Source organism: Garra rufa, chromosome 18 (assembly GCF_049309525.1).
Source record: "Garra rufa chromosome 18, GarRuf1.0, whole genome shotgun sequence".
NCBI classification, from domain to species: domain Eukaryota; kingdom Metazoa; phylum Chordata; class Actinopteri; order Cypriniformes; family Cyprinidae; genus Garra; species Garra rufa.
In genome coordinates, this window is record NC_133378.1 from 8393757 (window position 1) to 8418826 (window position 25070).

The 25070-nt window shown below is 33.4% G+C and overlaps 1 protein-coding gene across 1 annotated transcript in view; it reads right to left on the reverse strand.

Annotated features, from left to right (window-relative positions):
• The window catches only part of rbm38 (RNA binding motif protein 38), a 36297-nt gene that overhangs the window by 2709 nt on the left and 8518 nt on the right, over window positions 1-25070 (reverse strand). Inside the window, exon 3 of the mRNA XM_073823138.1 lies at window positions 17318-17372. Within this exon, the coding sequence (XP_073679239.1) occupies window positions 17318-17372 (55 nt within the window). The remainder of the gene's footprint in view (window positions 1-17317; window positions 17373-25070) is intronic.

Here is a 25070-nt window from a genome sequence, read left to right on the forward strand (position 1 = left end):
GGACATCCCCTTCTACTGAACAGGTTTGACTACTTTAGTCATTTCTATGAGTACAAATCTTAATGTTTAAGCATATAAATGATATTCTAGGTAATTGTGTGCTTTTAATTTTATAGCAACAGTTTGGACATGACCCCTTTCTATTCTAACATGACAATGCATCTGTGTATAAGGCAAGGTTCAAAATAAAATGATTGATTCGGTCAGTGTGGAAGAACTTGACTAGTCTGCAGAAAGCCAAGTCCTAATCTCTGCTGAACACCTCTGGAGTGACTTTAAATGCAGACCTTGAGCCAAAAACTCTTCACCAAACACCAATGACTTGTAACTATGGGTACAGTCATTTTAGACACTTCCACTTCTGAGAATAAAGTCGCAATTTTAAGAATAAAGTCGAAACGTGTGGAGAATAAAGTCGAAACGTTTGGAGAGAAAAGTCGAAACGTTTGGAGAGAAAAGTCGAAACGTTTGGAGAGAAAAGTCGAAACGTTTGGAGAGAAAAGTCGAAACGTTTGGAGAGAAAAGTCGAAACGTTTGGAGAGAAAAGTCGAAACGTTTGGAGAGAAAAGTCGAAACGTTTGGAGAATAAAGTCAAAACGTTTGGAGAATAAAGTCAAAACGTTTGGAGAATAAAGTCAAAACGTTTGGAGAATAAAGTCAAAACGTTTGGAGAGAAAAGTCGAAACGTTTGGAGAATAAAGTCGAAACGTTTGGAGAGAAAAGTCGAAACGTTTGGAGAGAAAAGTCGAAACGTTTGGAGAGAAAAGTCGAAACGTATGGAGAGAAAAGTCGAAACGTTTGGAGAATAAAGTCAAAATATTTGGAGAAAAGTCAAAACATTTGGAGAGAAAAGTCGAAACATTTGGAGAGAAAAGTCGAAACATTTGAAGAGAAAAGTCGAAACGTTTGGAGAGAAAAGTCGAAACGTTTGGAGAGAAAAGTCGAAACGTTTGGAGAGAAAAGTCGAAACGTATGGAGAGAAAAGTCGAAACGTTTGGAGAATAAAGTCAAAATATTTGGAGAAAAGTCAAAACATTTGGAGAGAAAAGTCGAAACATTTGGAGAGAAAAGTCGAAACATTTGGAGAGAAAAGTCGAAACATTTGAAGAGAAAAGTCGAAACATTTGGAGAGAAAAGTCAAAACGTTTGGAGAATAAAAGTCAAAACGTTTCAAGAATAAAGTCAAAAATACGAGAATTAAATTGTAGCAAGTTATAATATTTTGAGAAAAAAGTTGAAATGTTTTGAGAATAAAGTTGGAATTATGAGAATTAAATCATAGCAATTAAAGTTAAAATATTTTAATTAATAATAATAATAATAATAATAATAATAATAATAGTAGTAAATTTTTGCTAATTTGTGCAGCCCTACAAACAAGAATTAAGAATAGTTGAAATGTTAAGAATAAAGTCGAAAAATTTCAAGAATAAAGTAGCAATTTTAAGAATAAAGTCAGAATTATAAGAAGACACAATTTCAAGCATAAAGTCAAAATGTTGAGAATAAAATCATAAAATCATTTTGAAAATAAAGTTGAAAATACAAGAATAAACTCGAAATGACAAGAATTAAATTGTAGCAATTAAAGTTATAATATTTTGAGAATAAAGTTTGAATTTTTCGAGAATGAAGTTGGTATTTCTAGAATAAAGTTGAAATGTTTTGAGAACAAAGTCGAAATTACGAGAATTAAATCAGCAATTAAAGTTATAATATTTTGAGAATAAAGTCAAAATATTATGAGACAAGTCGAAATATTACAAGAATAAAGTTGAAATATTACAAGAATAAAGTCGAAATATTACGAGAATAAAGTCAAAATATTTTGAGAAAAAACATCCAAATGAATCTTATTCAAAATCTGGACTGATATCTTCTCCAAAAATGTTCAAGTACCACTGAAAAAGTTTTCCTCCAAAACTCGCCAATTCTCAGGGCAAAACCAAAACGTACTGTATGAGGAAACTGAAACGTATTGAGTTTAATTTTGGTTTACTGTCACTTTTGATTAATATAACACATCTTTGTTACTTCTAACATCTTACTGACCCCATACTTTTGAACAGTAGTGTAATGTAACCGTAACATGTATAAACATGGTGTATTATTATTAGTGCAGCTACTCTGACCTGCTCACTGACCTCATTAATATTTCTCATGAGCTTCTGCCTGATGATATCATAGCAAACTGAACCACTACAGAGAGAGAAAGAGAGACCGAAGGCCGCTACCCTCAGCTCAGACCCACGAGCCACTCTCAGAAACAAAGAGGAACCCAGAGGGACTGCCGTCACCGAGCTCAAAATATTGAAAACATCCTCATGCACAGCCGAACACGCTCACACATCTGCAGCGGCATACACTTCCCTTCATACACAGGCATATACTGTACAGCTGCAGTGTCACTCGTCTGCCAGTCCCTCGCTGGCGTCCTGGGCTGAAGGATGATTTATAGAGACTGACAGTGGCTTTGTGGAGTAGGCAAATCAACTGAGTCTGCCGTCCTTACTGACCCTAGTCATCCTAGCAAACGCTAATGCAGACAGGGAAATAGAGGGATTGAGAGAGACAAGGAGGAGGAGTGAGAGAAACGGAGACAGGGCAAAATAAAAAAGACCAAAGATGACAAGGGTGTGACGACTGACAAAGTAGGGCGAACTGATTGCTACAAATTAGATGGAAATGAGTGCATGTCTTTAGCTTTGTAGACAGCCTTCTAACCCTTAGATAAACTTATTGGGTCTAATAAAAAAAGAAGAAGGGGTAATTAAATTCCACCTGATCTATTTTTTTTTTTAAATCTTTTTAGTAAAAATTATGCATGTTTATGCCACATACAAGATCTTCTCGAGTTACTTTGCAACTTCCAAACCTATAAGACCTTCGTTCATCTTTAGAACACAAATTAAGATATTTTTGATGAAATCCAAGAGCTTTCTGTCCCTGTATAGACAGAAACGCAACTGACATGTTCAGGGCCTAGAAAAGTAGTTAATTCTTAAACGGTAGTCAATGATGACCAAAAATAGTCAATGTGACTAAGAAAACAAAAATAACGACTTTATTTAACAATTTCTGCTCTTCCATGTCAGTCTACGTTCACAATACGGAAGAAAGAAATTGTTGAATAAAGCAATATTTTTGTTTGGTTTGCACACAAAAAGTATTCTCGTAGCTTCATAACATTACGGTTGATGTCACATTTTACTACATTTCTAGGCCTTGAATGCGGTAGTTGCATTGCTGTCTATGCTATGTCTTTTGACTAGAGATCGACCGATATATCGATTTACCGATATTTTCCCGATATTTAAGCATTTTACCATAATCGGTTATCGGTTTTGTAATATCGGGTTCACCGATAAACGCCGCCATCTCGTGGGTGTTTTGAGAATTGCGCGCATGATCGCCATTGCAGCACGGCGTCTGAGGGGAAAACTACAACTGCGTGCACAGGTAAAGTATACTTACTTGCTTTGCTATATTTAGTAAACTTTATTTAAAGGAACCGTATGTAAGAAATTTATGTCAGTTAATCATAAAATGGCCCTGACATGTCACTAGACATTAAGAAATCATGTTCATTTCAAATACTTATATCACTGACAACAGTGGTCCGGCCAGGATATTGTCATTTAAAAGTGAGAGTTGCAGCCCTCAACTGATGTTATTGTTGTCATTTTGTGTTTTGGTCTGAGGCTCCACCCTCCAGCTATCTACCAATCACGAAGTCAGTAGAGTTTCGTCCTCCGGGTTGCCATCTCTGTCTGCTCTAGTTACAGCTACGAACGGTGTCGGATAAAACATGTATAACGTTACAAACCTAAAAGACCTCGTTATGAATCCGAAATACGTTGTGACAAAGTCCGAAATAAAACAAGGATTGGTATAGGAGATGCCTTTGAAAGATGGAGACGGCTGAAAACGGAGAAGAATTTGAAGATTGACGCCAACGTTGCTGATTTTCTCCTGGACAAGTAAGATTCATCTATGTTTGGCTAACTTTGCTTCCGTACACAGTGGATTTTCCACGGTCGGCCGAGCTAAATGAGTTCATAAAAAGCTTTATATCGCACCACTAGCAGGGTATGAAAACAATCTATGTTCCGACTGAACTGTGGTATTACAGTACATCTTTGCGAAATATTTGGCAAATCGCCAACTGTAAATTTTTGCGATACATAATTACTTCGCAAAACATCTCTTGTGAAGCATAAACATAATTAACAGAAGAAAAACAAATTACTGTGTAGGACTCGTCACTTGAAGCTCCTTGTTGCAGCCTACTCCTGCAGCTTAGCTGGCAACCTCGAGTCAGGGGGGGGAGCGGGAGGGGATACACCGTTCTACAGTATTTTGAAAGTGATTGCAGTACCAGTTTTGGCCACAATCCTACATACGGTTCCTTTAACATAACAGCTATTAATGCACAAATTAGATAAATGACTGATATGTAGTTTATGCAGCTTGGCTCTAAGAAATAAAGACGAACTCACAGAGTCATGCAAGATAATCCGTCAAATCCTGTCACAATAAAGACGTAACTTTGCCTGAATTAAATAATATACAGCCATGAATAGAGCCCTGCACGGGCCTTAAATCTAAGCCCTAGCCCAGCCCTGGCCCGAGACGCACAGGCTGTAGCCCTGCCCTTGTCCAACAGCTTATCAATATTTTTGGCCCGAGTCCGACCCGAAGCCCGTCTTTTTTTCCGCCAAACAGCTCATACTGTTACAGCCATTAAAATAGACCAGATTTGTATTTGGTAGAAAGTTTGTTTTTTCGTTTCGTCTTTTTATCAGAATAATTTAGAGAAATGTTTGGAGTTTTATTTTGTTTGTTTTTTAAATATAAGTTTTTGTTTTTTAAGTGACATCGATATCCAAGCGGTATGTGGTCGACAGTGACTTTACTCAATTTAACCTATATCAAATCAACACTTGACTAGTCTACAATACAATCCACAGATATAAAACAAACATCAATATATCACAATGTTAGATTTATAGTTTATTATCACCATCTCAGAACAAAGGAATTTCGAACAAAAATAGAGAGCAGGACAGGCAGCTTTGCTTCGCAAAACCGGAACATGCAAAGTCGCAGTGGTAAAGTAAACGAATAATGAACAAATATATAACGAATAAATAATAATATAGAAAACTTCAAAAACGCAACTTTACCACGTGGCTGGAAATCTCTATACAGCGCAGAGTATGTGAGCGGAGTGGAGCAGCAACAATTTCCCCTCCGCGCTTCGCTCACGCTCCACTCCTCGCTCACTGATATCAGAAACACCGCATCCCCGTCAAAAAAATCAGTATGTTTGAAATGTAACAGTCCTGTTCATAAAATATAATATAATAAAATAACAGTGTGCAATCTTTGTTACTACCACATGCCAAGCTAATAATCGTCAGCATTAAAAGAGTATAATTGCTGCTTTTTGCAGTGCAAAGTTTGTAATGAAAATACGTTTAGTCAGTTATTTTACCTATGGATCGCTGCAGATTTCTGCTCATTCGAAATCGGATACCATTACATTTGTTTTAAGGCATTATTGAGTAAGTGTTGTACCCGTTTAAATAATGCTTTCACCTGGAAATATTCAGTATCTATATGGAACAATCCTCGTGAAGTCACTTCCATTTTGCCGTTCACTCAGCGGGTTGATGCTCATGAAATGCTCCAGCACAGCCACCGCATATAACTTTTAACAAGATTCACTAAAACACCCCGAATTATATTAACATTTACTATATAACCATCATTCCGCTAATAAACATCCTCTAAATAAATACAACTAGAAATTGAATGCGCTTTGTCAGCACGCATTTCATAATCTAATCATAATCTTTTTTCAAAAACGTAATTGTGATATAACATATCAGAAATGCAATAAAACGATGTTTTGTTTGTTATATTTCAGAATATTACTCAGTAAATTAACATTATCCAGCTAATTATTATTCACTCTTTAGCCTATAAACAGTTTATAAACCTAATAAAACTGTAGTTTAAAATGAGGTTACATTTCTGCAAAGTTGATATGACTCCTGTGCTTGAAGACAGACATTCTACATTTATTTTCCTTATTGGTAATGTTGAGTGTTGCTGCTCATGCTTTTTATAAAATATTTTTTTGTTGTAATATGAATATTAAATTTAACTTGAAAGACTGCTAACATTCAACACTTTTTTTTTTTTTTAAAAGATGACCAAAATAAAAAATAGACAGCAAAGTGAAGTATGGACTTACTTCACTGACTTGAAGATTTTATTTTTGAACAAAAACGCTTTAGTAACAGTGCACTTGTATTTTTTGCATTTTCAGACCCCTCTATTTATTGGTGTATAAATAAGAGTTCTGATTAGTATGCAAGGAGGGAGTGATTGTTATAAATTAAACTGCTTGTTCAGTTCAGTGGTGTTGTAATCATTGTCAAAAACAGAAGTATAATAGTAAATAAATATCGGTTATGAATCTGTTATCGGGCACACAAACATGCAAATAATTGGTATCGGTACTAAAAAATCAATATCGGTCGATCACTACTTTTGACTTTATTCTCGTAAATGTTTTACTTCATTCTCGTAATATTTTGACTTCATTCTCACAATTTTGACTATATTTTCGAAATATTTAGATTGATTTTTGCAATATTTAAACTTTATTTTTGTAATATTGCAACTTTATCCTCGTAATATATTTCGACTTTATTCTCGTAATATTTAGTCTTTATTCTCGTAATATTTAGACTTTATTCTCGTAATATTTAGTCTTTATTCTCGTAATATTTCGACTTTATTCTCGTAATATTTAGTCTTTATTCTCGTAATATTTAGTCTTTATTCTCGTAATATTTAGTCTTTATTCTCGTAATATTTAGTCTTTATTCTCGTAATATTTAGACTTTATTCTCGTAATATTTCGTCTTTATTCTCGTAATATTTCGTCTTTATTCTCGTAATATTTCGTCTTTATTCTCGTAATATTTCGTCTTTATTCTCATAATATTTCGTCTTTATCTCGTAATATTTCGACTTTATTCTCGTAATATTTAGTCTTTATTCTCGTAATATTTAGTCTTTATTCTCGTAATATTTAGACTTTATTCTCGTAATATTTAGACTTTATTCTCGTAATATTTCGTCTTTATCTCGTAATATTTCGACTTTATTCTCGTAATATTTCGTCTTTATTCTCGTAATATTTCGTCTTTATTCTCGTAATATTTCGTCTTTATTCTCGTAATATTTCGTCTTTATTCTCGTAATATTTCGACTTTATTCTCGTAATATTTCGTCTTTATTCTCGTAATATTTCATCTTTATTCTCGTAATATTTCGTCTTTATTCTCGTAATATTTCGTCTTTATTCTCGTAATATTTCGTCTTTATTCTCGTAATATTTCGTCTTTATCTCGTAATATTTCGTCTTTATCTCGTAATATTTAGTCTTTATTCTCGTAATATTTAGTCTTTATTCTCGTAATATTTAGACTTTATTCTCGTAATATTTAGACTTTATTCTCGTAATATTTAGTCTTTATTCTCGTAATATTTAGTCTTTATCTCGTAATATTTCGACTTTATTCTCGTAATATTTAGTCTTTATTCTCGTAATATTTAGTCTTTATTCTCGTAATATTTAGTCTTTATTCTCGTAATATTTAGTCTTTATTCTCGTAATATTTAGACTTTATTCTCGTAATATTTAGACTTTATTCTCGTAATATTTAGACTTTATTCTCGTAATATTTAGACTTTATTCTCGTAATATTTAGTCTTTATTCTCGTAATATTTCGACTTTATTCTCGTAATATTTCGACTTTATTCTCACAATTTAGTCTTTATTCTCGTAATATTTCGTCTTTATTCTCGTAATATTTCGTCTTTATTCTCGTAATATTTCGACTTTATTCTCGTAATATTTCGTCTTTATTCTCGTAATATTTAGTCTTTATTCTCGTAATATTTAGTCTTTATCTCGTAATATTTCGACTTTATTCTCGTAATATTTCGACTTTATTCTCGTAATATTTCGACTTTATTCTCGTAATATTTCGACTTTATTCTCGTAATATTTCGTCTTTATTCTCGTAATATTTCGACTTTATTCTCGTAATATTTCGTCTTTATTCTCGTAATATTTCGACTTTATTCTCGTAATATTTCGTCTTTATTCTCGTAATATTTCGACTTTATTCTCGTAATATTTCGTCTTTATTCTCGTAATATTTCGACTTTATTCTCGTAATATTTCGTCTTTATTCTCGTAATATTTCGACTTTATTCTCGTAATATTTCGTCTTTATTCTCGTAATATTTCGACTTTATTCTCGTAATATTTCGTCTTTATTCTCGTAATATTTCGACTTTATTCTCGTAATATTTCGTCTTTATTCTCGTAATATTTCGACTTTATTCTCGTAATATTTCGACTTTATTCTCGTAATATTTCGACTTTATTCTCGTAATATTTCGACTTTATTCTCTTAATATTTAGACTTTATTCTCACAATTTTCACTTTATTCTCGTAATATTTAGTCTTTATTCTCGTAATATTTTGACTTTATTCTCGTAATATTTTGACTTTATTCTCGTAATATTTTGACTTTATTCTCGTAATATTTAGTCTTTATTCTCGTAATATTTTGACTTTATTCTCGTAATATTTTGACTTTATTCTCACAATTTTCACTTTATTCTCGTAATATTTAGTCTTTATTCTTGTAATATTTTGACTTTATTCTCATAATATTTTAACTTAATTCTCAGAATTTTGACTTTATTCTCGTAACATTTAGATTTTATTCTCGAAATATTTCAACTTTATTGATTTAATATATCGACTTTATTCTAGTAATAAAATGTGGCATTAAAACACTGTTGTATGTTACAGATTTGAAATGCTGCATGACCTATAAAAAGTGTCAACACTAGGGATGCAATGGTAGGCGTATTTGTACTGAACATTTTTTGTACCAGTCTTTTGGTTCAGCACATGAGTATCAAGTGCAGTATGTGTAAAACTTCATAAAACTTCTTCTGCAAAACTTTTGCGAACGCATCTAAAGCATTAGCAGAGGACACAAAACAGATTGCTGTGAGAAAAGCACACAATCCAAGATGTCCTAAACATGAGACATGCTCTATGTTAAGCGCTTCATACTAACTCAGCATACAGTTTAATTTGGCTTGCCTTCCGGTCAGATGCGTGTCGTTTACTGCATTTGAGTCATGTTTTGTTCAGCGCATAACTTTCATCTTACGGTTGTGCCCTTTTGTTTTAAAGTCATGCAAGTGTTTCCCTTTTGCAAAAAGACTCGTCTTGAGATTAAGTGAGAAAAATCTTGTCAAATAGATAAAGTGCAATAATTCGGACTAAAATATACTTTGTGCTAAAATATCTTGCATTACAGTTCTTCACCTATTTGCAACAGCTCTATAAACTGCAGTATGAAGTGTGTATGTCAAAAAAAATAAAATAAAAAAAATAATGATGTGCAAGGATAAATCACTAATAATATATATGAGAAATGTCCATTTTGATTTCATAGTGACTTCAAATGCTGTGTCTATATTCAGCTCCCTACGTTTTACAGTAATTTGAGTGTTAAAAACCAAGTATCTGTAATATTTTAGTATATTTGAGTGTTTATCTGCAATTATTTTAGGCGGTTTAGATGATGTGGGGATGCAGGAAGCCTTTTCTTCTGTGCATGAGAGCGACAAAGAACAGTAGCACAAAGAGAACTGAAGAGACACGGAAGAGAGAGCAAATTATGACGACAAAGAGGAAGGACGAATGATCTTGGGTCGTGCCGTCATGCCCAGAGCAGAATATCACTTTTAGCAGCCCCAGCTGTTGGGTGTGGGGCAGAGACAGGAAGAGACAGAGAGACGAAGGGGTTTTTAAAGGTCATATCTTACCAGGCAAATACAGAAACAAACAGTGCAATCACTAAATTACAGATGAATTAGTGTAGGGGGCAATTTGGGAGAGGGCCACCCTTGTCACGTCACTCTAATTCAATGCAGCGCTGCTAAAAAGAGGACTTGTATGACAATGTAGGGCACAGAGATTCACAGCTGTCTGAAATGAATATGCATAACCCTAAAAACATAAATGTAAAACAATTTACAATACAGGTTTCATTAGTTAATGTATTAACTATCATGAACAAAAAAATAACAATATATTTATTACAGTATTTATTAATCTTTGTTCATGAAAATAGTCGTTCATTGTTAGTTTTTTAATTCACTGTCCATTAACTGATGTTAATTTTAATTGTGATTTTAATAATGCATTAGTAAATGTTAAAAATTAACATGAACTAAGGTTAATAAATTCTGTAGATGTATTGTTCATTCTTAGTTCATGGTAATTAATGTTAACCAATTAACCGTATTATACAGTGTTACCAGTTATATTTTGTATCCTTCTACCCAGAAAATAGAAAAAAAAAAAAAAATAATTATTTTTAATCAGCAAGGTATGTTTCCGCTATGAAAAAAAAAAAAAAAAAAAAAGGTAATTCTGGCTTTTTCCTCACAATAATGACTTTTTTCCAACAATTCTACCGTTTTTCTTAGAATTGTGATATAAACTCGCAATTTTGGGTTATAAAGTCTAAATTACGGGGGTGTATATATTACAATTCTGACTTTTTTTTTTTAATCGCAATTCAGACTTTTTCCTCGCAATTTGGACTTTTTTCTAAAAATTCTTTTTTTCTCAGAATTGTGTGATATAAACTCACAATTGTGAGTTATAAAGTCAGAAATCCAAGTTTACATCACGCAATTCTGACTTTTTTCTAACATTTTTGCCTTTTTCCCCCTCAGAATTGTGCTATGAACTTGGATTTCTGACTTTATAACTCAAAATTGTGAGTTTATATCACACAATTCTGCCTTTTTTCTCAGAATTGTGTAATATAAACTTTTAATTGTGAGTTATAAAGTCAGAATTATGGGTGTATATATTACAATGTCTTTTTTCCTAACAATTCTGACTTTTTTTTCTCAGAATTGTGTGATATAAACTCGCAATTGTGAGTTATAATGTCAGAAATCCAAGTTTATATCACGCAATTCTGACTTTTTTTCCTTGCAATTCTGACTTTTTTTTCTGACAATTCTGCCTTTTTTCTCAGAATTGTGAGACATAAACTCGCAATTATAAGTTATAAAGTCAGAATTATGGGTGTATATATTACAATTCTTACTTTCTTGCAGTTCTGACTTTTTTTTTTTCTTCCTCAGAATAGTGTGATATAAACTCGCAATTGTGTTATAGTCAGAAATCCAAGTTTCTTCTCAGAACTGTGTGCAGTGGCGCCTCCAGGATTTTTTTCATAGGGTGGCCGAAAGAGGCCAGTAAAAATGTTAGGGTGGCACAATACAAAATTTTTTTGCATGCCTAAATCTAATTAAAGACAATCGTTTTTTTGCTTTACTGTTATTTCTGGTAGCATATAAAGTTATAGGCTTTAAAACTTCAGTATTACTATTCTCTGTACAGAAAATAGAAAAAAGGTCGCTTTGCAATTCAACTGCAAGTAGCCTCATGTTTATTTGGAGTGCAAATCAGTGATGCGCGGGTCAATGTACAAACAACCCGAACCCGACCGACGTTTTCAACTAACCCGCCTGCAACTCGGACCGCAAAAAAAAAAAAAAAAAAAAAAAAGAAAATATTGTACCCGACCCGCATGTTCAATATTTGCGACTGACACCAGCGATTATATGCGGCGGAGATGCGTTCACTGTCAAACATCATTCGGCATTAATTAATTTTGTCAAAAGAAATGTTCTTGATTACAAGAAAAATACAGATTGTTCTTGTTGTGATTTATTTTGTCTTTCCTTTATACAGATTTAAATAGTTTCATTTTCAGTGATTCTCTGATGTTAAATATGATCAATAATTATTTTATTTCGATCTACAGTGTAGCCTAATAGAAGTTAAAACAAAGAATAGCCTATAGCAGGGTTCCTCAAATCTTACCCTGGAGGTCCAATGCGCTGCAGAGTTTAGCTCCAACCCTGATCAAACTCACCTACCTGTGATTCTCTAATGATCCTCAAGACCTTGATTAGCATGCTCAGGTGTGTTTGATTAGGGTTAGAGCTAAACCTGGACCTCCGGGGTAAGATTTGAGGATCCCTGGCCTATAGCCTTAAATATATATAGACTACAAGCTAATTCCTTTTTTTAACTTCTAAAAATGATCAAGAATATTAAATCAACTTAATAGTTAACAAATTTTCTTATACAAACATAACGAATGCACTTCAAAACGCAGTTTTCATAAATTCAGGAATCACGAATATCATAAAATAATATTATTGTCTATATATTAATAGTTGTATCAAATGAATAAGGAAATTATAGTGCTTTGAATTTATTAAGTAATGTTTAATTTCGTTCGTTTCACTCTCTGGAAATGTAAAGAAAAATACAGTTTTTACGTGGAATTCGTTTTTAATCCCTGGTTTTAAACAAGCAGATACATGAGATCATTTATATATTATTGCTTGAATAAACGTTTAAAAATAGAATATTAATAATAGAAATTTTATAGTTAAGGAAATTAAACAGACCTAGGCATTTGAAAAGACATGGTGAGATGTGTCTAATAATTCCAAAAAGAAAGAGAAGCATTTGACATAATCAAAATATTCGAGACATTTATTAGGAAAACCATTTTCTTAACAATTAAGATCCTTGCAATTTTTACTTTTTTTCTGACAATTCTGCCTTTTTTTCTCAGAATTGTGATACAAACTTGCAATTGTGAGTTGTAAAGTCAGATATTTAAGTTTATATCATGCAATTCTGACTTTTTTCTAACAATTCTGCCTTTTTTCTCAGAATTGTGTGGTATAAACTCACAATTGTGAGTTATAAAGTCAGATACTTAAGTTTATATCTCGCAATTCTGACTTTTCTCATAATTCTGACATTTTTTCTCACAATTGTGAGTTTATCACACAATTCTTAGATAAAAGTCAGTATTTTTTATTCAGTGGCAGAAACAGGCTTTTATAGCAAGGAATTGATCAAAAGTGACAGAAAAGGCATTTAAAATGTTAATCAAAATTAATGTGTCACCATTTCCACTGATATATGAAACAGCACAACTGTTTTGAACATGGATAATAATAATGTTTCTTGAGCAGCAAATCATCATATTAGAATGATTTATGAAGGATCATGTGACACTGAAGAATGGAGTAATGATGCTGAAAATTCAGCTTTGCATCACAGAAATAAATTACATTTTACAATATATTACATAGAAAACGGTTATTTTAAATTGTAATAATATTTCACAATATTACTGTATTTACTGCAGCCTTGGTGAGCAAAAGAGACTGCATTTTTTTGGCATAAATCAATATAAATTCTGCATCTTGAATTATAAATACAAGATTATCAACAGCACATGGCTGCTCGATGGTACAACAGTGTGAATGTCACCACCAAGCGATAAAGGTCAAATATCAGTGAACATACATTGACCTCGAGGCACATGACAACCCGACGGTGTAGGAGAGACATGAGCCTGCATGTGTATCTGAGATGCTCAAGCAGTTTGATCCTCATTGTGCCGGTTCAGCAGACCTCCCTAAACCTGCAGACCTCCTGGCCAACACCCAACCCCCAGCCACAGGGGGTCTGTTAGCAACACCCTCTTACCCTGATAGCTTCTGTAATCCCCATTTCCAGCACCCTGCTAAAACCTCCTACCACCAACACCCTTCTCCCCAGACAGGAAAAATCCTCTAATACCAGCCAACAGATGGCGAGAGTGCCAACCCGGAACAACAGCAGGGGATGTCTTCCTCTCAACAAGGACATGCTACTCAATAACTAAGCTAACTCTGAGTGAGTCGTGATAAACCAATGCGGGTCTCATATATGGCAAACTAACAATAGATGCTTTGTTGAAAGCGAATACTCTCACATCCTAATCAGAAACGACAATCTCTTTAGTAACCTTAGACATAGTTCACTGAAAAATGAAAATCCATCATTTACTCCTTGCATCTTTCAAACCTGCATGAAAATGTAAGTCAGTGGGTTTTTTTGGACCTCATTGCTCAACTATTTCTTTAATCAGGTTCGAATAGCCCTCAGCTAACATACAGTTGTCGGTCTATTTGTTGTTTGCGGTCTGTTGGCCATAACTTTAGCAGTGGTAAGTTCTCCTCTAATACGTTTTTTATTATTAGCACTGACCATCTCAAAGAGGAAGTTAATGAGTAGGGTTAATGATCAGTAGCACTATTAACTGACATTGCAAACAGAGCCACAATGAGTACAAGACACCTGTTCAAACAAAAGACTAACTCAATGAGTTTAAATAGAAACCCCCACTGATTTGAACAAGACCCTTTAGCTTTAGGATATAAAGACATACAGGCTATGTACACAAAATACAGCACTCACTCTTGTTCTAAACGCTAAATCTTACTCTGTACACACAGAGATTTGTTATTAACAACCTCATTCTACAACCAGATACACATCTGTAAAATTCAGGTAGTGAATGAACTGTATTTGTATTTCATTTTACGATCAGTACATTAAATACTGACTGTGTGCTTAATGTCCATTTGGAGAACTTAGGTACTGTTTGTGGTTTTTTTAAACACAATGACCAAATAGTTATACCATAATAAAAATAAGAAACTAAACATTCATTGGGGGATGGTAAAAGCTTTTGATGTGTTTGAAAGTCTATTACGTTCTAAAATACATATAGAATTTAAGTAATATAGTAAAAGTAAGTTTAATTTGAATGACACAAATGTGTTTTTTTTGTTTAGTGATAGTAGTTCATGAGTCCCTTGTTTGCCCTGAACAGAACCGCCTGCTTTTCTTTAGAAAAAAATCCTCGAGGTCCCACAAATTCTTAGGCCTTTTTGTGTATTTGAGCCCTTTCCAACAATGTTTGTATGATTCTGAGATCCATCTTTTCACACTGAGGACAACTGAGTGACTCATATGCTATACTATTACAGAAGGTTCAAACACTCACTGATGCTTCAGAAGGTAAAATGATGGATTAAGAGCCAGGGGGTGAAAACTTTTGAACAAAATGCGGATGTGTATAATTTTCTTATTTTGCCTAAATATCATATTTTAATTTAGTACTGCCCTTCACACGCTACAGAAGATATTTACATGTTCACCAGAAGACAAAATAGGTTAAGTTTACCCTGATCTTCAAATTCAAAAAGTTTTCACCCCCGGCTCTTAATGCATCATTTTTCCTTCTGAAGGTTTTTTTTTTTTTTTTTTTTTACACAAATTACGAATCTTTATAACATTATAAATGTCTTTATTAATCAATTTAATGTGTCCTTGCTGAATAAAAAAAGTTTTAATTCATTTAAGACACCTACTGACCCTTTTAACAGTAGTGTATTTATTAATATTACTTTTTTATTATTATTATTATTAATAAAAAAAAAAGATATGTTTTTGGCACCTATTTCTACATAGCATAAATCATAATGTTAGCATATATTACTAATAATATTATACTTTACAAAATTACTATTTTACTGTATTTTAACTATTTTACGTTGTTGAGCAAAATTCACCTCTTTGGTAAAAAATGGGTAACACTTTACAATATTATGTCATTTGTATACATTAGTTTACAACAACAACGTACAATACATTTATTACAGTATTTATTCATCTTTGTTAACGTTAATAAAACTAACGCGCATTAACTAAATGTATTAAACACAACTGCAGTAGATTAGAAGTATTGTTCATTCTTAGCTCATGTTAACTAATGTAATGTAGTTACCTAATTGTAACGTGTTACCAAAAAAAATCTTACCGAGCCCAATCATAATGTATGAATAACTGACAATTAAATTGAGCATCTTAGGGAAATTATGCATCTTAAACCATTATATTGTCCTTAGAAAGCTTTAAGTACCTTAAGTCAAATAAATCATAAATGTGGCCTTTATGACTTAAGATCTACATTTTTTAGTAGAAAAAAAACAGAAGATTTGGTATAACATGAGGGCGAGTAAACAATGATATTTCTTAATGAACTATTGCTTTGAAATATATGTAAATACCATTCAGATGTTGGTGAGTATGTGTGGGTGGGATAGTGAACAAGAAAGCTGTGTGTAGACAGAGAGAGAGAGACAAAGAAAGAGAGAGTTGAAGGTTTGTTTTGCATAACACCTGGCTGGTTAGCAGACTTGAGGCAGGTGGTGACCTAACTGACAGACAAACAGGTCAAACAGGATAGGGAAGAGAGACAGAGAGTCGAGAAAGTAAAAGAAAGAGAAACGCTGTCAGAAAGAAACCAAGAGGGAAATGCAGAAAGAGGAAGAGAGTAAAAAGAGAGAAACCGAGAGCGAGTGACAGTATGAGAGAGAATTTGGGAAGGAAACCGCAGACGCTACTGTAAACACATGACAACAAAATATACTGAGGAAGAGCTGCGCTAATGTTCGTGGCTCGCGTCCTCAGATCTGACTGAGGCTCCGTCCACACGAAGCCGGTGCGTTCCCTATCCGATCATTTTTTTTCCCTCGTTCTAAAAAAAGTTCCGTAAACACGAAACCACTGAAAACGGTGTAGTATATATGCCAGACCAGTATGGGGTGCTGTAATTCTGCCATAGAGATACACTATACACGGAGAAGAAGACTTTGAGCATGCGCATAACCTTGCGCGCTGTATACGAACTAAGAAGAAGAAGACGAAGATGCGAACATTATCGCTTGTTGCTCATAACAGTTGCATAGAAGCAATAGATTTTGCTGTAATAAAGCTAGTAGGCTTAGTAGCAACATGAACACAATCATGTAGTCCGCCAATATTGTTGTTGCTGTTACGTGTGACGCAGCCGACACGTGATGTGATGACATCATCGTTTCACAAAACATACGGATTGGCTGTACACACGAAACCGCGAGGGTGTCGTTTTCAGATTTATCCACTTTGGGACCCGGTTTCAAAAAATAGCGGTTTCAGTCTCCTAAAACGCCGGATCCGTGTGGATGAAACGCCAATACGATAAAAAATGAATACGTATACAGCGAAACGCGTCTCCGTGTGGACAGGCCCTGAGACTGGATGTGTGAGAGGAGCGGAAGAAGCCAGATTGTTAAGAATAACTGACAGTTTTAGGCTAAATGAAACCGCAGTTTTGACAGGACTTTTTCTGAGGGGCCGAGCTAGGATTTCATTATTTATGCCCAAACGGTCCTCCCTCACCCTTGACATTAGCAGAATGAGAAGAGATGCTTACCCATACTGCCTCTGGATCAGGGCTGGATGAACCTGCTGTACTCCAGTCGAGTATCCTGTGACAACAAGAGGAAAACGAGATTGAAATCTGGTTTTGAGAGTCAAACAAACAGCTCACCCAGAAATGAGGGTGAGTAAATAAGGACAGTTTAATTTCAGGTGACAAAGTTAAAGGGATAGTTCACCCAAAAATGAAAATTTGATGTTTATCTGCTTACCCCCAGGGCGTCCATTTTTAACTCAAACTGTTGTGATCTATCAGTCATATAATGGCAGTCAATAAGATCCACGGCTTTGAGAGTCAAAAAAACATACACAGACAAAACCAAGTTAAACCCTGTGGCTCGTGATGATACATTGAGGTCTTAACACACAAAATAATCAGTCTGTGCAAGAAACTGAACTGTATTCATATCATTTTTTTTTTACCTCTGATCCACCACAATGTCCAACTGTCCTGAGCATGTTCACAACAGCCGGCTACTCAAAATACTACTGGTAATTATTTTTGCTTTTCCTGATTGTTGCAACCGATTAAAAAAAATAAAAGATTACATTTACTCATTTATATTTACGCATAAACTCATCCGGGAGTGTTAACTTTTCACAGACTCCCAACGTTTGAGCCTGATTGACTGAAGTTATGGTTGCTTGCTCTTTGTCACGCGTCGGCTGTTGTGAACGTGCTCAGGACAGTTGGACATTGTTGTGGATCAGAGGTAAGAAATGATATAAATACTGTTCAGTTTCTTGCACAGACTGATTGTTTCGACCTCAATGTATCGTCACGAGCCGCAGGGTTTAATTTGGTTTTGTCTGTGTATGTTTTTTTGAATCTCAAAGCTGTGGATCCCATTGACATTGACTGCCATTATATGACTGACATACTGCAATGGTTTAAGTTAAAAATCTTTGTGTTCTACTGAAGAAACAAAGCCACCTACATCTTGAATGCCCTGGGGGTAAGCAGATAAACATTACATTTTCATTTTTGGGTGAACTATCCCTTTAAATTCTTTATTTCGTGGAGCACAAAATAAAAAAAATCATGTGACCCCATTGAGATGCAGGTTTTAAATCGTAAAAATGGCAATTTGTGTGTCCTTTTTGGAGTTCGACAGCTGACTGACTATATACAGAAAATTATAATTTGAAGAGATCACCCAGAAATGAAAATTCTGTCATGAATTACTCACCCTTATGTTGTTTCCATGTCACATGGACTATTTTGTCAATGTTCTTGGTACCTTTCTAGACCTTGAACGTGGTGGGACCCTTGCCGTCTATGCAGGGTCAGAAAGCTCTCGGATTTCATCAAAAGTATCTTAATTTGTGTTCAGAAGACGACGAAGGTCTTAAAGGTTTGGAACGACATGAGGGTGAGTAATTAATGACAGAATTTTCATTTTTGGGTGAACTATTTTTTTGAGTAATTGTATTTCGAGGAACAGATTTAAAAAAAAAAAAAAAAAAAAAAAACTCTATCAATTGCATATTCTTGTTACCACAAAAAAAAAAAAAAGACAACAAAAGGTTGACTGTACAGTAACGCACTTACAACGGAAGTTTAAGTGCCAACACATTGTTTGGGAAATAGAGCAACAAAACCTAATTATTATCTGTGTTAACATGAAACTACTGTGATAAAATCAATTCAGGTCCCAAGGACAAAACATAGTTGTTATAAACAACGTGATCAGGAATTTATCTGCTTAAATCAGTTCCAGTACTAAAAAGATGATTTAGTCAACTTTACAACTAAAATAAAAAAATTTTGAATGGAAAAGTTCTATATCAAGGCAAATATATCAACATTCATTACTGGCACTGGCCAGTTAGTTTTTCTGTTTGGCCAATAATAGGAATCTAACAATATCTAAATCTCACGGTACAATAATACCTCAATATGAAATCTGCGGTATGATATTTATTTCAATATTAAAAAAAAAAAAAAGAGACAAATTAAGACTTAAAATTTGTCAAATAAATTATTCTATCTAATGCACTTTGAGAGTTTAAATGACGAGTTCCAACCCATGTTTTTAACTAAGAATTCAGAAAAAGTGAATTGTAACTGAACTTTAAAGGAGACTCAACCCTCTTTTTGCTTGTGGTACACTGTCTCAGTCTAAATTACATTCACACTTCAGGAAACCAAACTAATAATCAGGCATATAGTGTAAAACAATTGCACTGTAAAATAAATGAAAATGAATATTTCGTAGGTATATTATACTACAGTAGAGACAATTATAATTCTTTCCTAATTTCTACAACTGAAAGAGATATTTTGAATTTGGACTGCAGTAATGTTACCCATTTAAACCACAGTAATTCATAAAGCACTTTTAAGCTTTTATTTTGACAGAAACAACAGTAAAGCTTTTATTTGACTAAAAAAAAAAAAAAAAAAAAAATCCAGCTTCAGTGAAAAACAGGTTTACAAAAATGCGCCTCACTACGAATCTAGTGAACTGCTGTAATCATTTGCCTATGTTGGGAATTATGCAAATGTGAAAAGGATGCATAATTGGGGGCTGTTGCGTTCCCAAATACGCGCTAAACTCACAGCAGAGATGCTCACAAGTCTCTGAGCTAGAGTCCAAGTCAAGTCTCAAGTCTCTTTATTATATTAAGTCTCTGGTTATAATAAGTGTTGCATCACGTACAGCGACCCATCCAACACTGCATAGCTATATATAATGAATTCAAAGCATGTAATATGTTATTATTACTCCTTTATCTATTAGCATACAGTATCTGCTTTGATTTTGGTATATAATAAGTATAAACAGGCTATTTCTACATGACAAAAACACCAAAAATGCTTTACTTTTAAGTTAATATCTGTATTTTGCCTTGTAGCATGAACACACAGTACAGATCAAAAATTAAGAAAGCACCATTTAGTATGTTTTTTAAGCCGTTTGGTTTATGAGGACACAGATGTCCCTATAAGCCATGTTTACGTTGTAATAGCCTATGTCACTGTTAAGGCTGGACCAGAATATTTGATTATTCGAATATTCGTTCAGTGGGTTGACATTCGATTTTAAAATTTAAGATTTGAATATTCTTCTTTTTTTTCCACACACCTTAAAAGAGATTGAGCAATATTTGGGAGACACTAGCCTACTAAAGTACAGTCAGGCCCACTTAGGGTTGCCACCCGTCCCTTAAAATTCGGAATCGTCCCGTATTTGAGAATGAAATTGCGCGTCCCGTTTTGAATCAATACGGGACGGGTTTTGTCCCGTATTTTTTATAATTTTTTTTAAAGCAGCGTCTCATGCAAATACTCACTGCGGTAAAGCCAGCCGCGGTTCAGAAAAACACGGTCAAGCCAGCCGCGATTGATTTTAAGTGTGCGCATATTACAGTGATTACGGTAGTTTCAGAAACAACACAGAGAGAACGCGCTTGCAGAGCGCTTTTCATTTAGACGCCCAGGACTGAGAGATAATACTACAAAATGCTCGTGAATTTTTACTTATTTATTTGCATTTCTGCTTTAATATCCATTTTATTTATTGGTGTACTTGACGGTTCTTTTCTGAGAAATAGGACATTATTAGACTTTAGAGTCTAAGAAGTAGAAAAAAAACAATGATCAGTTCTTATTCAGGACGGCCCATATTATATGCAAAACTCATATGAAACCTTTTTACTGCAGCATTTTTGAGATATTGGACATGATTACATTTTAACGGGGTATATAGACCCCATTTCTAAAATGTAGAAAAAAAACAATGATCAGTTCTTATTCAGGACGTCCCATATTATATGCACAACTCATATGAAACCCTTTTACCCCCCCCCCACCACCCCCCGAATGCGTCCCTTATTTTTGGGTATTAAAAGTGGTAACCCTAGGCCCACTTACATGGTGGAAGCAAAACTAAGGCTGTGACTGTCCCAATACCGTGCCAGTGCCTTCAACGCAGCTGTAAGTTCCGCGTTCAAACGCACTCAATAGGCTAAAGCTGACCGCAAAGCCCCAGCAAAAATAATTACCATGAATGTGTCTGGGTAAAAAGTAAGGAGATATTCGAATTATTTATTAATAAACGATTTGTCGCAAAGGTAAAGTTGATGATTCTGACTCGTCATCTGCTCATCGGACGCAATGAATGCCTAAATGTGTCTTTATGGATTAGGCCTATAGCTAATGAAAGAGTTTTGTTTTCGATTTGAATTATTTAAAATTATTTATTTACAGCTCTGGATGATATACTACTCCTACCTTTATGAGCCACAATGAAGTTTCACACTGCACCGGCACCTCCATGTCCTGCAAAGCCAGCTTCAGCTTTCACTCTTCGCGCAAACAATTGGATATGCGCCTAATAGAACACATTTATCTAGTTTAAACGATAAAACTAATATTGTGATATGCTTTAAGTTTTTAATATCTATGGATTTTAATTGAAATCGTGACGACTTAAGAGAGCTAAATTGATCTGTCTGTCGCTGGCCGCTTGGTGGTTAGCCTACTTTAAAAAAACAAAAACTTGAATTTCACAAACAAAACGTGTTCCAAATATATTTCTAAATTTACTTCATAAACTAAATAAACGAAAATAAATGTAATCACGTTGCTATCAAAAACAGCAGCTGTGTAATGGGACAGAGAAAGAAAAAAGTTCCAGTCGGACTCTGGCCAGTATCGTGATGAACTGTCAGACAGGTCCGGGCGAGGTTTAAGGAATTTTTGCAACGAATGTTTATTTAATAGCCTATTTAACATTCTTATTTAGGCTACTTTTTTATTTAAATGTATTATTTATTTTAGCATTTTGTAGGCTGGTTGTTCACTGACGGAAGTGCTCAAATAAACACGCACATTTGTTAATAATGTTTGAGCCTAATTTATTATTGTATCAAAATAATATACACATGTATTGTAGCCTACATATAGGCCTATATACACAAACGTTATCTATAAATAATTTAGGTATAAATATTATTATTCTGCTTCTTCTGCTTGGGCCGTCTTGTTTGAAGTTTTTAAATCCAAATGATGAATGGCAATGCAGTCGACGTGTGTTTGTTGTCCTCTCATGTGTGGCAGCCGCACCTTAAAAAAAACAAAAAAAAAAAAACACACGGAGGCAGGGGAATAACGGCGAGCTCATTAGTTGTTTCCTAAAAAATAAACATTGTTCACGAGTCCCGCAGCTCGAGTCCGAGTCGAGTCTGAAGTCTTTCGAGGACGAGTCTCAAGTCAAGTCTGAAGTCACTGTGTGTGCGACTTAAGTCGCACTCGAGTCCGAGTCTCAAACTCGAGTCCCCATCTCTGACTCACATAATTATTTCACTATAATCTCTGGACATTTGCCCTCTAACTGAGTCATTCAGTCTCCAGTTTTCTACTTGCCCTGTATTTGACATTCATGATGCACATTTGTAATTGTGTGTCCTCCACAAGCGCACACACTCTTTAGGCTTTAATTGGCACTCATTCTCTTCATTCACCCAATATGCACTTTTGTTTTTTTGGTTTTTCCTCTCATCCTGTCTCATGAAGTCACTCATGTGAAAAACTCCAGGCTGTCTGTTCTCCAGCGTAACAGTGTATCTGCCCAGACACAGATCAGAAACATCTCTCGCCTGGATGCCCATTCATCTCACACACACACACACACACACACACACACACACACACACACACACACACACACACACACACACACACACACACACACACACACCAAGCTCAACAGTCTCTTCTGCAGTATTTGCATAAACTCGCTTTACCCTTTACACAAACCTTATGGTGAACGTAATTCAACTTGTCTTTCTCTATGTCTATCAAAAAACCTTTCTTCCTTCAATTTTATGTTTATTATACATGGGTCAGTGAAGTAACATTTATTTTTGTGTCTAGGTCAATGTTATTCAGAAATACAATAAATAAATACAATAAAACGGTTTATACAAAAAAATAAAATAAATAAAGAGCATGAGAGCATGTTTTTAATTTGTGACTTACATTTAATTTTGACTTTTTTAATCAAAATGTGTACGTGGCCTAACTTTTAATAAATAAAAACATTGTTTATTAAGATTAATTATATTAATAACCTGAAAATATTGTAGGGCTGTCAAACGATTAATCGTGATTAATCGCATGCAAAATAAAAGTTTGTGTTTACATAATATGTGTGTATATTCATTATGTAAATATAAACACACACACACACACACACACACACACACACACACACACACACACACACAAAAAATGTTCTATTTATAAATAAAATATTTATTTTTATATATAATATAAATAAATAAGTGTAAACAAACCTTTATTTTGCATGCAATTAATCGTCTGTAGAAAATGCTTTGGCACCAGTATAGCTTGGCATAATTTGTAAACATAAATATTGTTTTTTAATAATTATTACTATAATTTTGCATGCAAAATAAAAGTTTGTGTTTACATAATATGTGTATGTACTGTGGATATTTATTCTGTAAATATAAACACACACACACGTTTATATTTAAGTTTTTTTATATTTATATATTACATATTTATTTATATATATATATATATATATAAGTAAACACAAATCGTGATTAATCGTTTGTAGAAAATGCTTTGGCACAAGTATAGCTTGGCATAATTTGTAAACAAAAATATTGTTTTTTTAAATAATATAATAATTATATTATAATTATTATTATTATTATTATTATTATTATATGTGTGTTTGTACTGTGTATATTTATTATGTAAATAAACACAAACACGCATGTATACATTTAAAAACAAAAAATATATTTATATTACATATTTATTTATTGATATTGTATATAAATATAAATAAGTAAACCCAAACTTTTATTTTGCATGCCATTATCGTCTGTAGAAAATGCTTTGGCACTAGTATAGCTTGTCATAACTTAACATAAATATTGTTTTTTAAATAATTATTATTATAATTTGCCAAAATATTTATCTGCAAATCATCGTATAATAAACATAAGTCTTAAATTTAATTATGTATTTAATTTTATTTAATCATGTTATTTAATTATTTTTTTAATAAAGCTGAAATAAATAAATAAAAATCATTTAACTAAAAAATAATTATTATAATTAATAAATTATGAGGGAAACTTACTTGAGGGAAAATAACTTAACTGAACCTAATATTAAGTTAAGGTACTGGAAATTACTAAAACAGAAATAGTAACATCTATCTATCTATCTATAGAAATAAAGACAAATATTGTTGTATTTTTCAACATAGATTTGTAAAGATTTCAAGAACTTGGCACTTGTATTTTAACTTTTAAAGATTTATTTATTTAAATAATTATCTTGGTTATTTTTTTTTAATCATTGAAATAAAATATATATAAAAAACTGAGCTAAAAAAAAACCCTAACAAACTAAAATGTTGAAATAAACATTAGTTTAAGTGTTTAAGTACTACAATTACTAAAAATAAAACCAAAATAATAATGTAAAGCTAAAAAAAAATATTTGTAAAATGTATATTGTTTAAAAATGTTTATATAAATATAATTTAAAAAACCTTTTAATGCATTGTATTTTAACTAGATTTTTAAAATAAAATTTCAACTTATAAAAATGACATTGGACAGCATTATTTGTCATTCACCCTTGTACTAAAATGTGCTTGAACATTATGTTTCCATGAGTAACTAAAAAAAACAAACAAACAGTAAATCGAGGCGTGAGTCACGTGACGACTGCTGCAACGGCAGAAGAGAGACAG